We start from the raw sequence: 15,691 nt of genomic DNA, 5'->3' as shown, positions 1-15,691 counted from the left end.
GACACAGGGACACACACAGGGACACACACAGGGACACACACAGGGACACAGGGACACGTGTGCCTGCACAGCCCCCCCAGCCCGCCCTTACTCATCGGAGCCCCCCACGCAGAGGCGCTGACTCAGCCGTGGGCTGCACGGGACGAGCTGTACCCAGCGGCCGCCCGCTCACCACCCGGGCTCGGAGGCGCTCCCGGGGGCTGCCCCGGGTGCCCGGCACCGGCAGCGGCCCCCGCAGCCCCCGGCTCGGCTCTGCCAGCGCACAAACCGGCTCCGGCATGTCCCCTGCTGCCCGGGCAGGATGGCACGGGGACCCTGCCACATGTGGTGCCACCAGTGCCCCTAAAGCAGTGCTTCAGGCCGCATTCAGCACGGGGGGCGCGGAGGCGGTGCCAGGACAGTGCCACACCGCTGGCACAGCAGCAGCACACGGGCTGGGCTGGGGGAACCCGGCTGTTTGCCCTGTGTGACAGAAAGGTGGCACAGGGGACTCCAGGGCTGTGCCAGCCTCCCTGAACACAGAACGTGTGTCCCCAGCTCCCTGACCCGGCACCTTCTCCTCCCTCCATCCCTTTGGATGCTTTGGTTTTCCCCTGCGATGTGGCACCGGGGCAGCAGCCACCGAGGCTCTGAGAGCAGCACCTCCATCCCACACTGAGACACCTCCAAGCCACCTTCTCCTCCCTAGGACGGCGGCACCACGACACTGGAAAGCCACAACACCCCCAGCCCAGGAGGGCTGGACCTGCTTCAGGCAGCCCAAGCTTCTCTGAGATGGGAATTAAACTGGAAATTCAGGGCCCAAAGCAGCTTTGCTGCTTCTTCACGGTTATCAGTTATTTTTAGCATGCTACAATATTTATTAGCAGAAACATAAAATGGAGCAAACCAACAAAAGCAACAAGATTCAGAGACATCCCAGACTTCAAAGGGGGATTATTTTGGGGCTGGACCTGCTCCTGGCTCCGAGCACCCTCTGACAGTAAAACCCCGTGCAGGGCTCGTGCCAAGCCAGCAGGTTTTGGGTCTCCCTACACTGCACCAACCTGCGAGAGGGAAAGGGAGTCAGCGAGAAATGGATTAAAAACATAGTGTGCAACCAACAGCCCTGTTTCAAAGAGAATTTTTCCCTCCAAAATGAGAAAATCCAGGGCGAACGCCCTTGGTCATGAGGAGAAATCAGCGAAAGGAGCTGAGCCGATGCCACCGGGCACACGAGGGGAAGCGATGGAGGTTTTGGCACCGCCCCGAAGCGAAGATACAGGGCAGGCTCTTGTGAAGCCGGGCAGCAGCGGGGCTGTGCCAGCACGGGAAGGGGCAGCAGCAGCCCCAGGCACAGCAAGCCCCGGAGGAGCGATGCGGGCGGCCGGAGGAGGATGCGCTCGGGAAGGCACCGCTCCCGCAGCGGGCTCGGGACGGCAGCACGCCGCCTCCTCCCGGGTATTATTAGCCTGGGAACAGCGCAGGGACAGAGCCCAGAGGCACCAGGCATCACAGCCTGGCAGCGGAGATGGGAGCTGGGGAATGGATGCCCCGGTGCCGGTCTGGAGAGCAGCAGAGCTCCCGGGAATATCCAGGTGCTGGGATGGACCGAGCCCTGCTGCCCACACTCGTCTGCACTACGGGCAGCTCCACAAGAAGTTTCTATCCCAGGGGAAGGGGCAGGACAACGCTCCCCCTCCTGCAGAGCCCCATTTCTGGAAGGAAAGCGCAACCCTGGCAGCACCTGAAATAGCAGGAGCACGCACAGACCCCGATCCCCCAAACCCATCCTGCTTAATTTACTAACTGGGCCATCAAGAACGAGAAGGGGAGGAGTGAAAAGCTCCAGCTAATTTGGTTCAGTAGCACGAGGCCCATCCAGCCGTGATTCCCTGCAGGATCACCATCCCTGGCCCGGCACGGCTCCAGCCCAGACACCACAGCACAGGGAGAAACCCTGATCTTAGCAGCGGGAGAGCTCCAGCTTCCACCAGGATTTAAATACGCAGGTCCAAGCCTTGTTCACACCCCTGCTCCCAGGCTGGTTTTGCAAGGCTCCTGCTAATTCCTGTGCTGAGGAAAGGCTTGTCACAGCCAGTCGGAACACGCCGCTCCGCGAGCACAGAGCCCACGCTCTAAACTTAGTACTCAGAGCTTTATATACTTTATGTAAATATGCTCCGTGTGCCATTGATTTATCCAGAGCCTTGATTTTACACGTTATTCCATCACAAAATGGCGAGCGACACTCCTTGTTCACGAGGTGGTTTTTAGTTTGGGTTTGCTCAGAATGACAGTGGGCTTTCAGATAACGCCCAGAAAGGCAAATTTAAATAAAAAAGCCTCTTAAATATGCCAGATGCACGGGGGAAAAGTAACACACAAAGCATGGAGTAAGATCTCGGGACTACACTCCGAGGAGGAGCTCTGCCTCACGCAGGAGTGAGGCTTCACCTGCAGCCAGGTGCCCCCCAGGACCCCAGGGCTGCTGCTCATGTCTCCATTTCCCAGAAATGGGGGAAATCTCAGCCACCCCACGCTCTGAACCACAGCCAAACACTCTTCTCAGCTTGGCATGACCCGATCCCCTGTAAGGCTGGGGGAAGGTGCTTCCCTGCCAGGCTCAGCAGCTTCCCCAAGACCCCACTGACAGGCACAAACTGCTCAAGCCCTGCATTGTAAATTGAGACTTTGATCAAAGTTGTCAGCTTCACATTTTAAGAATCATCTAAATAAAACTCCCAGTCTGAAGGAGGAAAAAGAAGCCCCGTTTGTGCTGGGAGCAGGCAGGGAAGGCAGGCAGGGTGGTGGTCGCGCCTGAAGCCAGAGCACACACCCCAGAGCCACCCAACAGCTCCAGAAAATCTTTTCTGGGTTTCTAGGTTGGAGAGGCCTCAAATAACTCCCCCGTGCCACCCCCCCTCCTGCTGCATCCACTTCCATTTCACCGGGAGCCGCTGACCTAATTAGCAGTGTCAGCGCGCGGCGGCGCCGGGCACAGGCTTTGGCACAGGATGGTGCCACGGGGCCAGGCTGGCACAGCCGGGGCTCCTGCCCGCTCCTGGGGCACCCCCGGCTGTGGGGGCTCAGCCAGGACCCCCCGAGCCGGGCACACGAGCGCTGCTGGAGCCAGACCCCGCTCCAGAGCCGAGGGCAGTCCCCCCCCGGGTCAGACGGAGAATTAGGAACACGAGCAGATGAAAAGGGAAGGAGCTGCTGCCAAGTCCCAGCTCGAGCAGCCACTGTCAGCCCGCACAGAAAGCCAGGACACACAGCCCTGCCACCTCCCCAGCCCCACGGTGACAGCTCAGGGAGGGAGAAGATCAAAGAGCAGCTGAGAAATGTCAAGCCCCGAGTTGTGTGGAGCACACGCTGCTGTCAGCGCAGGTGGGGCAGCTCCGAGCTCCAGCCTTTGATAACCACGGCCTCGCTGGGAAATGAGCTCAAAGCTTCCAGCCCAGCCAGGAACGTGCAAACACGGGCAACACGAGCCAAGGGCAGTGCTGAGCTCCACAGAAACCATCACCACGGATCCTCCTCAGTGTGTTTGGCACTGAGCAGGCTGAGCCAAGCCCCAGGGAACAAAGGGGACCCCCAGCAGGCAGGAGCTGCCTTGGGGTCACAGCACAGCCAGGAGTTTGGGGACCAGAAAGCCAAGGGGAGCACGTGGCAGGCACACTTCTGTCCAGCAGTGGCTGTGCCAGCTCCAGCTCCATCCCAAGCAGGGGTTGGTCAGGACCAGCGGCACAGAGCAGTGGGAAAAGAGAAAGGAAAGGTCAGGGAAGAGAGAGGACTGTGCTGGTCGATGCTGAAATACCTGGAAGGAGTAAACATGGAGAGAAGGGAGGGTTTGTTTAGGCAGCCACGAGGGAGAATTGCTGGAAATGGGATAAGATAAAAAAGGAGTTAGGTTGAATAGCAGGGAAAGAGCATCTGAACAGACTCAAGGCAAACCTGCTGGAACCCCACCACAGCACAGAGGCAAAATGAGCAGAGCAAGCAGCCAGGGATCCTCAGCCCCGACAGCTTTTCCTCATTCCCAGAAATTTCTCCTTGTGAGGCTGGCAGACCCTGGAGCAGCCCCGGGGGAGGCAGTGTCCCCTCCCGGCTCTGCAGCCCCACACAGGACCCAAGTGTGTCACCAAGGCTGGCACAGCGATGCTGGATCCCAGCCCGGGGGTACCCGAGGCTCTTCCAGAGCTGGGAAGGAGAGCAGAGCTGGGGATGAGCCCTGAGCCAGGCTCTCCTGTAATATGGCAAATCAAACAACAGCCCCACAGCAAGGGATGGCCACTGCTGTCACCTTGTGTGGGACACTGACCCTGCAAAGCCCTGGAAGCACAGAGGCCCAGCAGAGCCCCAGGGAGGGCACAGCCTCACCCTGCCCTGCACAGCACCAGGACAAGGGGAGGCCCTGATGTGCTGCCCAGCAGCCTGCTCCAGCCAGAGCTGCGTGGGGATGCTGGGCACGGCTGCTGATGGTTATCCGAGGCGATGGGAAAGGCAGAGCGGATCCTGGGGAGCCAACCCCGAGAGCCCTGGTGCTCCAGGGACGCCAGGCTGCCTTCCTCCCCCGGGAAGGGCTGTCTCCCCTCGTTATGGTCACATCTGCAGCAGCCCCAGCCCTGCCCTGCACACACATGTGCTGTTACATAAAATCCAGAGAGCAGAGCAGTGGGAGCGCTGGCTCCAGCCGGCTCTGCAGGCACTTCCCCTTCTCCTGCCTGAAACGTTCCCTCCATACAGAACACCCCAGAGCAGCAGCTCCAGGCACGGATTTCACAGCCCTGAGCTGCACAGCCACTTCCAGGAACACTTCCAGGGATCCAGGGGCAGCCACAGCTCCTCTGGGCACCTGTGCCAGGGTCTCACCCCCTCACAGGGAAGGATTTCTCCCCAATATCCCACCTAACCCTGCCCTCTGGCAGTGGGGAGCCATTCCCCTGTCCTGGCACTGCAGACCTTGTCCAAAGTCCCTCTCCAGCTCTCCTGGAGCCTCTTTAGATACTGAAAGGGGCTCCTCTTCCCTTGCTGGGTTTGGGCATGTCCTCCCTCAGCCTAAATCCCAGTCAAACCTGGAGAGAGTCACCTGGAGCCGCTGAGCTTGGAGTCCTCCCCTGTTTGACTTTCACACAAACCTCCTAACCTGGTTTGTGCGAGCTCCGTGTCATTTGGAGCTTCCTGACGACCTACACCTAAAATTATTTCTCCTGATGGGAATACCCAAATGAGGTTTCAATGACAAAATCTATGAAACCCCACAGGTCATTTGGCACAGTGGTGTTTAATGCTCAGAACATTCCCATGGGAGCAGGGGAGGGTGAAGGCAGAGCTCGGCCCCCACTGCCCACCAGGGTCACCCACTGTCACCTGGGTCAGGCACAGCCTTTCAGGACAAACAGACAGCCCCAGCATTGCTGTTTAGGCTGAATTACAGCCAGTTTTGTCTCAGCCCGATGCAGAAATCCAATTGCTTACAGCGCTAATATGATTTGATAAATACTTTGAACCAACATAACTTCATTGCTGAGCTGCTGATTCAATCCAGGTCCCAAACCCATCATGACCTTGATTTCACGGCCTGATCACAACCAGCCTTTAATGGAATTACAGCACTTGAGCTTCCTTGGTGATTGCTTAATCTTAATATTGTTTTCATTCTTCTTCATCAGAGATGTGAAGTGAACGGAATTGGTTTGTTCTCCCGGTTTTCAGCACGGGTCAAGCCCCATCTCAGTCACTCCACGGGGAAGATGAGCCACGTGAAGCTCTCAGCCCTCACTCCTGGTGTGGAACAGCAGCTCAGGACTGATTCATAAGGAATAAAACCTGGCTTAGTGTGACACTCAGCAGCAACAACCCCCAACCACAGCGTGCTGACCATGACAGACAGGGCTTGGGAGCTGGCACGTCACTCCTGCAGCCTGCTGCCACTTGGAGCTGGTTTAGAGCCACGTGAGTCGTCTGGGCCACACACCACGAGGTGTCTGAACTCCTCAGCCACTCCATGCTGCAGCACTCGTCTGGAAAACTCCACAAAACCAGCACGAGACAGCAGCCAGGGGAGCTGGGACGTGCAGACGAGGCTGGCCCGGCTCTGTCCGTGCAATGAGGGGCTGGTGCAGCTCAGGAGAAACCTCCTGCATCACCCCCTCAACCCCCTGCTCCCCAGCCACTGCTGTGTGCGGTCCCTGCTGAGCTCCAGGGTTTATTTCTGCTTTATTAAGGTGGGAACAGCTGAATTGAACAGGTGAGATGTTTAACTGGGCTCTCTGATTGATTTAGCAGCGTGGAAACACAGCCAGACAAGGGCTGTCCTCTGCCAAAAGCAGAGCCTGGGCAGCCCCAGACCTGCTCTCACTCTGACAAACGTTACATAAACCCGCAGGTCCCTGCAGGACAGTCCTGCTGCTGCCACCACGTGTCTCACCCACCCAGCTCCGGCAGGTGATGACAGGATGTGGTCACTCCACAAGTGGTGAAGAGGCAGAAAGGAGCAGTTCTGCTTCCCAGAGCATTAAATATGAAGGAAGATGATGACAGAGCATCAGACTCCAGGCTGGCGGCTGCTCCAGCAGCTGCACGGGCACGAGCCTTCAGAAGAGCAAGATGTTATTGCTGCCTCCAAGGAGGTGACACTTCCATCAACAGCAGCTTCTCCCACGAGGAGAGAAGGAAGCAGCCACAGCCCATTAGGAGACTCCAGGCAGCCCTGGCTGGTGGGTCTGTGGTCCCCAGGCACCAGCCTGGCGCAGCCATCAGCATCCCAAAACCCTCCCCAGGTGCTTCAGCAGCTCCGAGGAGACCACCAGAGGTTTGGCAAGTGGCCACAGGGGTGGCTTTGGGCCAGCTCAACAAACCAGTGGCTCTGCTTTAACCAGGCTGAGGAAAGCAAAGCCCCACAAAGCTCTGTAGGTGCTCCTGATCCTCTCAAACCTGGTTTCAGCTCCCCAAAGCCCAGTTTCAGCTCCCAAAGGCCTGGACGAGGCTCTCTCCTCAGGCCAGCACCCACCAGCTCCAGGCTGGACCCCGCTTGCTGCAATGCCCCTGTCTCCAGTGCCCAGGCAGAGGTGACAGCAGTGTCTGGGAGTGCCCCCAAACCCTTTTTTTTCTGCTGAGGAAACACCAGCTCTGCAGTCAGCAGAGAAGAGAGGGGAAGTGCCCTCTTGGCTGCATTCAGCAATTTCAGCTTTGTGTTGAGATCTAAGGCAAAGGCAGCCCCCGCCGAGCGCAGCAGAGCAGGCACACAGAGGAATCACAGAATATCAGAGTTGGAAGGGTCTCATTGCTCTGTAAGCTCCAAAGCCATCATAAGGCTTTTTCGGAGATAAGCACTTCCTAAATACTTTTACTGCTGAAAGATTAAAGGGAATGAGCGTCTGATCCTGTTTCCCTGCCCGCAGAGCTGTGCTGACAGGGCTGCCCCATCCCTGCCACACCACAGCAGGAGGCTCAGCCCACCCAGCTGGGGTGGATTCCTTCGTCCTCCTCCTCCTCCTCCTCCTCCTCCTCCTCCTCCCCCTCCTCCTCGTGCTGTGGGATCCCTGCCCCGGGGCTGGCAGCACAGGGCTGCCTCTGTCAGCAGTTCCCTTCTGCTGTCCCAGCTCCTGCAGGAGGGGTGACAGGGCTCTGATCCCCGTGTTCCCCACGCTGGGCTCGGCCCTGGCAGGGCTCTTCTTGCTCAGCAGCAATTTCAGTGCCGGGACTTGTGGGGACACCACGCTCAGAAGTGGTTTAGGCTGAGCACAGCAGAGCCCCCAGCACAGCAGGATGGACACTGAGGAGTGTTCTGGCACCTCCCAGCCCTGCTCCAGCACTTCCAGCCCTGCCTCAGCACTTCCAGCCCTGCTCCAGCACTTCCAGCCCTGCTCCAGCACTTCCAGCCCCATCCCAGCACTTCCAGCCCTGCTCCAGCACTTCCAGCCCTGCTCCAGCACTTCCAGCCCCATCCCAGCACTTCCAGCCCCGTCCCAGCACTTCCAGCCCTGCCTCAGCACTTCCAGCCCCATCCCAGCACTTCCAGCACCATCCCAGCACTTCCAGCACCATCCCAGCACTTCCAGCCCTGTCCCAGCCCTGCTCCAGCACTTCCAGCCCTGCTCCAGCACTTCCAGCCCTGTCCCAGCACCTCCCAGCACAGAAAAGACACAATAAAACACCTTCCTGGTGTTCCCCAGGCAGGAATGACCCATCCACTGGGGCTGTTCCCCAGGCAGGCTGGAGCAGGGTCAGCACCCCGTGTTCCCAGCCCGGGCTCTTACCTGCAGCTCCTTGTCCGAGTATTTCTGCGGGTTCTTGCTGCCCTGGCTCTTCTTGCGAAGTTTCTTCAGCTCTGCCTGGCACTTGTCCAGGGAGTCCCCCTTGCTCCTCTGCTCTGTCTGGTACTTCTTCAGCGCAGCCTGGATGTGACAGGAGACAGTTCTGAGCTTCGGCTGCTGCCGAGGAGGGACAGAAACAAGCAGAGCCCCTGGGGAAGCGGGATTCCCAAAGCCCGGGGCTGTCCTGTGTGTGGGTGACACCGGGGACCCGTCTGGGAGCAGGGACAGGTGACATCCCCAGCAGGGAGCAGGTGATGGGGGACAGCCAGGGAGCCCTGAAGCCGGGGTTGTACCAGACTCACACACACGTAACTCACACTCAGGTACCGGGAGTCCAGCTCCACCTTCTGCTCCAGCTGCGTCAGGAGCTCGTTGTGGAAGGATTTGAGCTGCAGGGAGGAAGAAAACACAAAGTGCTTGGGGAGGACTGGCAGAGCCCGCCTGGGGAGCAGCAGATGGCACCGGGGAGGGCACCAGAGCAGGGCTGCACAGGCTGAGAGCAGCGAGGGACACGCTCAGAGAGAGCCCAGCAGGGCTGAAGAGGCTGAGAACAGCTCAGAGAGAGCCCAGCAGGGCTGCACAGGCTGAGAGCAGCTCAGAGAGAGCCCAGCAGGGCTGAAGAGGATGCCCAAGCAGTGCAGACCCTTTGGAGCTTAGCAAATCCACGGCAGAAGGGTTGGTGTCATCTGGACAAGGCACAGAAGAGCATTTTCCACCCACAGGGACCCTGGCACGGCGGGCTGGGCACTCACCATCTCCTCCAGCTGGTTCTGGATCTGCCTGTGCACCTCTGCCATCTGGAAGAGCACATCCCCTGCAGAGACACGACAGGGAGGGTTTGAGGCAGCGAGCTCGGGGACACCCCAGGGCTGGGACAGGCCCCTGCAGTACCCCCGTGCCCACCTCTGGGGAGCTGCAATGAGCCAACGCTCACCTGAGCCACTCCCACAGGTAACCAACCTCGTGAGGCAGGGAGGGAACAAGGATGAGCAGCAGGACCCCAGCACCAGGGACAGCCCTTGTTCCCCAGGCCCAGCACAGGGACACACAGCCCTGGCACTCGGAGCAGCTCACAGAACACAGGGCTAAGCCCTGGGATCCCCACTGCAGCCAAGGAATCCCAGCTCTGTTCTGCCACTTCCTTTAATTTTTCTTTCCCGGAGCAGGGCTGCAGCCCCACACCCAGCGCTGTTCCTGGAGGAAGGGCTGTGGCCTGGCTCAGCAGAAGCCTCAGCGTGGCTGGAGCCAGGCACACACACACAGGAGCATCTTTTAGGAACAGAGCCAGCACCAAGAGCCCTGTCTCTGGATCAGAGCGTGCCATGGGGACAGCCCAGCTCTGTCAGCACTTTTCAGGGCTGAGTTTGGAAGCTTTCCCTCCCAGCACGGCAGGTTGTAGCTTCCCACGAGGCTCCCAACCTCTGTGGAGCCGTCTGCAGATGAAAAGCCAGCATCTCACTGGGGCAAGGGAACGAGTGGGAGCCTCTCCCAGGCCAGCCCCAGGGCCAGCCCCAGCCCCCAGCCTGTCCCCCCATGTCCCCAGGCCCATGGGGACCCATGGGGGTGTCAACACCTGCGGCACTGGGGGCCTTTTACAAAGGAGCTGCTCTCCTGGCCCTGTTCATAGCAGCACCTCCGTCCTCCTGTGCCCCCCCTGTGTCCCCTTGTGTCCCCCCCTGTGTCCTCTGTGTCCCCTGTGTCCCCTGTGTCCCCCCCTGTGTCCCCTGTGTCCCCCCTGTGTCCCCCCCTGTGTCCCCTGTGTCCCCTGTGTCCCCTGTGCCCTGCAGTGAGGGCTGAGCAGACAGCCAGGCTGCAGCTCTGCTCCTTCCCCGTGAGGAAGATGATTTTTTCCTCAGCCCTGTGTGCCGAGGTTTTTCCAGCGGGTTCTCGGGGTGCAGAGCTGAGCCCTCATGCCCGGCCAGCACCCACGAGCAGGGAGCTCCAGGCTGGGAAATCGCTCCTGCTTGGGCTCAGTGCTGGGAAGTGCCCGAATTCCCACGGCTCTGTCAGGGGGTATCAGTGCAAGGGTGGATCTCTCATCATTCCCAAAGCCTGCACCACCCCCTGTCCCTCTCCCTTCCCGTGTGGCAGGAGTGGAAATCCCGGCAGCGCTGGCTGGGGACTCTGGCCACTGTCACAGAGCTCCTGACCCAGCCCAGAGCAGGGACTGGGGCACCCAGGAGTAACACCCATGTCCCCAAATCCAGCCCTGGTACCCCTGCTCTGGGACAAGAGGGCTCTGCCCCCTCCCACGTTCCTCTCCCGGGACCTGGCCCGTTCCCAGCGGCTCGTGGTGTGTCTCTCAGAGCTGATATCCATCTTTGGGTTCCACTTTCTCCTGCACCACCTCTCCCTCGGCTCCCCACGCTCCAGCCCCACATCAGAGCCGGCAGCACCCGGAGCTTTTCCCACAGCACAGCCTGGCTGTGTCCCCCCAGCCCAGGAAGGCAGCTGCACTCCTGCCCCAAAGAACAGCTCCAGGCTCTGGGAAGCCTGGCTGGGGGCAGGATTTGATCTAAATCCCCTAAAAGCAGCAGCAGCAGCAGCAGCAGGGTGTGAAATCCCACAGAGCACCTCTGGCACCTGCAGGGCATCAGCTGCTCCCCAAAAAACACAGCCCGGGAGAGGCTGTGGCACATCTCACCCCAAACCCCGCCCGGAGCTGCAGGGATGAGGCTCAGCCGTCACTAAGGGATACCACGGTAGCTGCAAAGCCTAAACACCCCAAAATTCTCCTTGGCAAAGATCCTGTGGCGCCGTGCCAGGGTTTCCAGTGTGAAATTCCGGGGGGACCACCCCACGGAGCTGGGCACACGCCCTGGCAGCAGCACTGCCACCCACGCCAGGGCCGTGCTGCAGCAGGGATTTGTAAATAAAACCCTGAACTCCCTTTGTGCGGCAGGACAGGAGCTCGGGAGCACCGAGCTGCCAAAACACACCTCCTCCAGGTGAAGAACGCCCGGGTGAAGCATCCCGGCTACACCCAGAGGTCCAAACGCAGGCGGGAAGGGCAGGAGGCAGAGCCGGGGCTCTCCGCTCCCCGCAGGCTGCCGGGGAGCCGGGAGGAGGAGCTGCTGCTCGAGGCTGACTCACAGTATCGCTCTGGGAGCACAACTATAGCAGCTTTTGTGGGCCCTTCCCTTCCACACCCTGCCCACAACAGGCGAACAGGTTGTTCCACATCCCTGCTGTCCCCGCTGCCAGCACGGGAGCCACTGCCCCTGCACAGGGGGAAGCGCTGGAACCCAGCTCTCAGGGGTTGCTTTGCAGCTGTCAGAGGCTCAAGGGGTATTTTTTGACTCCCCTCTAAAACAGGATATGGGCCATTCCTAATAAAAATACCAAATGCATTAATCAATGAACGTGTGCAGGGCTGGAGCAGCCCAGGCTGTCCTGCAAGGGCAGCAGGAGATGGTGGCCAGGGCCCGGGGGACCCTCTCCCAGCAGCAGCCTCTGGGCTCAGGACTTGGGCACATCCCCTAAAAGCCAGGCAGCAATAACCCAGCTCACACAGCAGAGCGGTGCTGGAGCTCTCAGGCAGACACATTCAAGGCAAACCCCAGTGCATGGCAGGGCTCTCTGATCCTGAGGGCTTTTCCAGCCTCAACAATCCCACTGGAAACTTCTGCAGCTTCTTTTGCTCTTCCCTCTGAGCAGCAGAGTCTGCCCCAGGCTCACAGCCCCGGCCCAGAGCAGCTCCCCAGGGCCAGGGAGCTCTCCCAGCCCAGCCGAGGCTCCGTGAGGCACTGCTGAGATCCCTGTGCAGTGGGAAGGAGACGAGTGTGGGGAAACAATCAGCTTCTCCACGCTGACTCATCCCTTTCCTCTCCCTCCACAAGGGTTTCACTTGTGCCAGCCCCGGAGGACTGGGCGATGTGCTGATAATTCATCAGCCACTCGTCAGCGCTGCTCCAGCCCCGCCTGGCACGGCTGAAGGCATTTTTTATTTCTTTTCATTTATTTATTTATCAAGAGACCAGGTCAAGGGAAAAGCAGAAGCTTCCCAAGGCACCCTGGGGCTTTGGTTCCCAGCTCCTGGTACCTGGCTCCAGGGCTGGCCAGTTGTCATTGCTCCTTTCAGCAGGGATCACCATCGGAGACTGGGATATTCCCTGGCCCCCCAGAGCCCTGGATGGGGCCCAGTCCTGGATGTGCAGCAGGATGCACAGCCCAGTGAGCCCCAGTGCAGTGGCAGGAGCCATACTGGTGGCACTGGTTCGTTAAACAGCCCTGAGTGCCCAGCCTGGCCCCCAGACCCCATCCCTCTGCCACGCTGGCAGCTCCAGAGGGGCAGCAAACACCTCCAGCACCTGGAGCTGGCCACACAAAACCCCTCCTCGAACCTGCCGAGCTCCCCCCAGCGCTGCTGGACGCAGGAACCAGCCCGTGGACACACACAGGGCCCCTCCATCCCCCCAAATCCCTGCAGGATCCTTCCCAGGCACACGGCAGGTGGGAATCCTGGAAGCTGTCACCATCGCTGGGGAAGGTGACACCCAGACGTTTCACACATCTGCCACACGCTGGGAGCCCCAGCCAGGCCACATGCTCCTCACAGATGCTCATTTACAGCCCTCCACCACAAACACAGCTTGGGGAGAAGGAGCCCCGGCCGCCTGCTCCTCGTGGCAGGGATGGAGGCAGAGGAAAAGCCCGTCCTGAGGCAGCAGAAGGCTTTGAGAGGATTGTCTCGTGTCTCTGCACCCTCGGCAAGCCCACTCCTGCAGCCTCCTTCCTTCCACCAGCACAAAGCCGGCACCCACAAGGCGTCAGCGAATTGCTGAGGCTGAATTTAAGGGATGGCCACAAAGATCTCGGCTCGCAGGCAGGAGCTCACCCCCACAGCAGGGACACTGCCACAAATCACAGGAAAATATTTCCTGGAGCTCTGTGTGTGGCCTGAGTGGTTCCCAGTGGGCAGCAGCAGCTCCAGCAGTCCCCAATCCCCCTCAGGGCTCCACATGGTGGGATCTGTGCCCGCTCCTCGCTGCTGCAGGAGACACCTGCCCAAAGCAACACAAAACCATGAACAGATCCAGCCCTGCTCCCACAGCACCTGCTGCAGCACAAAGCCTCAGGATCACCTGGAGCTGGGACAGGCCCAGAGCTGCAGGGGACAGAGCCTGAAGCCAGGGATGCCCCTGGATGCCTGGAAGTGTCCAAGATCAGGCCTTGGAGCAGGCTGGGACAGTGGGACGTGTGGAACTGGAGGAGGTGGAAAATCTCATCCAAGCCATGAAGGTGCCACATCCTGATTTTATTGTGGAAATAAAAATGATGTGCCAGGGGCTCCTTGCAGCTCAACAACAGTTGAGTAATTACTGCCCTTTCACAGCCTGCAGTGGCACCCAGAGCAGCTTCAGGGAGCTCCCAGAAACAAGTGCTGAGCAAAATCCAGCTGCAGCCCTGCAGGTGCTGCTGCCCCAGCCTCCCGTGGGAAATGACTCCAGCTCTGCTCACCAGGAGAAGAAAACCCCTTTCCTTGACTTTGTCATGGCCCAGTTTTCAAGGAGGACAAAAGAAACGACATTTTGAGCAGCATCCAAGGGACCCAGGCAGGAGCTGGACAAGGACCAAAGTCACCTGAGGACTCCTGCATGAGGCTGGAGCTTCTTGGAAGGGGCTACAAACCATCCCTGTTGCCCTCAGAGCAGTTTATCTTCCCTAAAGGCACTGCCACAAGCACCGAGGGGTGAGGAACAGCCCCAGGAGCCTCTCTCAAGGGCACCTGTGGGCACAGACCTGATCCCAAAAGCCAGCAGGGAATGCACAGAGCAAAGCGACCCTTGTGCTGCTCTGGGACAGTGCCAGCTCCCCCCTGAGGAGCTCAGAGCACCTCTGGGGTTAAGAACACCCCAAAACCCCGTTCTGCACCCCCCAAACCTCGGCACTGGGGTTCAGACAGGCCCCACCAGACACTTGTACCTGAAAACTCAGCCCCCAGAGCCGATTACAGCTCGGGTGCATTGTTATCCTTATTATCGCCACTTTTCCATTCCCAGGCGGGATTATCCCGTCTGCACACAGTCCCTAAAATCTGATGGGGAATTTAGGAAAAATGCACAGTGCTTAAACAGCCCCACAGGCAGGAGCTGAGCCCGGAGCAGAGCTCCAGAGGGCTCCGTGTCCCACGAGACAAACCTGCAGCACCGCAGGGCTGGGCTGGGACAGAGAGAGGAGTTTGGGGGAAAGAACAAAGAGAGGGTTTGGGGGAAACATTTATCCCAAATTTCTGTCCATGGGGGCAGGGAACATGAGCTGCAGTTCCACACCATCCCACTGTGGATGCCATCTTGAAGCAGTTTTCCCTCCAAACTCATGGAAGAAAATCCCACCCAGGGAGGGAGCTGGGGGGCACAACATTCATGGGAGCAGCACTGGGAGAATTCCTGTTTGCTGCTCTAAATGAATTCCCCTGGATCCCTGGCAGTGCCCAGGCTGGACGGGGCTCAGAGCACCCTGGGACAGTGGGAGGTGTCCCTGCCATGGCTGGGGTGGCTCTGGGTGGCTTTAGGGTCCCTTCCAGCCCAAACCAGTGTGTGATCCTATGAAATATCCCCGAGCCCCTTCCCGGCACTGTCGGCATTCCCAGCCCAGGAGCCGTAAGGCAAAAGGTGTTCCCAGGAAAAGCTGCACCTCGGGCAGCCCCGACCCAGAGGAGCTGCCAGCCCCTGTTTGCACATCTGGGTGGGGGCTGTGGCCCAGCTGTTATCAGCTCCACTGAGCTGCAGCCAGAAATTTGATCTCAACTTTCTCCTGCCCGGAGCAGCTGCCACAGCAAATATCAGCAGGATCAGCAGAGCACGAGGCTGAGGAGCCTCCCTGGGATGTGTCCACACCAGCAGGGGAAGGAGCACTGATTTGGAAACCTTTTCATCCCCAAAATACTCGAGCCACACACAGCTCCACACAAGGACATCAAAACCTTGTCCTTCGGCGAGGAACCAAGGCCAGAAGTCCCCAAATCCAGGTCTGAAGTGGGGGTCCCCAAGCTCCTGCCCTCTGCTCAGGCTGCCCCAAAGGTCCCTTGCAGGAGGCAGAGCTGGGGAGTCCCTGAGCCCCAGAGAGGCAGCGGCAGCTCCCTCCCAGCCCTCGCAGCACACAGAGCTCTTTGTTTTATTTATTAAACACGAGCAGATTGCTGCAGGCAGCTTTAATCCACGACTCGGTTTCCATAGACACTTACTGCTTTCCCAGCACAATTCCGAGGCAGCAGCAGGGCTGGGGGGAGCGGGGTCTGACACCAAACCCAGAGCCCAGGGGCTGCTCCCCGGCTCCTTCAGCCTTTAGAGTCGTTTCAGCTCAACCTCTCTGTTAATTGCCTGCCCCGGAGAGATGCTTTAATGAGCACTTTGCCATCGCCGCTGAGCCAGAGCTGCGGGAGGGATGGA

The 15,691-nt window shown here is 59.4% G+C and overlaps 1 protein-coding gene across 10 annotated transcripts in view; it reads right to left on the bottom strand.

Annotated features, from left to right (window-relative positions):
* The window catches only part of BAIAP2 (BAR/IMD domain containing adaptor protein 2), a 38,940-nt gene that overhangs the window by 13,142 nt on the left and 10,107 nt on the right, over positions 1 to 15,691 (bottom strand). For all 10 annotated transcript variants that reach the window (XR_001524473.2, XR_001524472.2, XM_033518646.1 and 7 more), the window contains exons 4-6: positions 9,053 to 9,114; positions 8,618 to 8,689; positions 8,244 to 8,381 (exon numbers count right to left, since the gene is read on the bottom strand). Coding sequence is in view for 8 of the 10 variants with exons in the window: in XM_033518646.1 (XP_033374537.1) it covers positions 8,244 to 8,381; positions 8,618 to 8,689; positions 9,053 to 9,114 (272 nt within the window). In the remaining 2 variants the exon portion in view is untranslated. The remainder of the gene's footprint in view (positions 1 to 8,243; positions 8,382 to 8,617; positions 8,690 to 9,052; positions 9,115 to 15,691) is intronic.

This window comes from Parus major, chromosome 18, assembly GCF_001522545.3.
Source record: "Parus major isolate Abel chromosome 18, Parus_major1.1, whole genome shotgun sequence".
Lineage (NCBI taxonomy): Eukaryota > Metazoa > Chordata > Aves > Passeriformes > Paridae > Parus > Parus major.
This window is presented reverse-complemented; position numbering and strand designations above follow the sequence as displayed.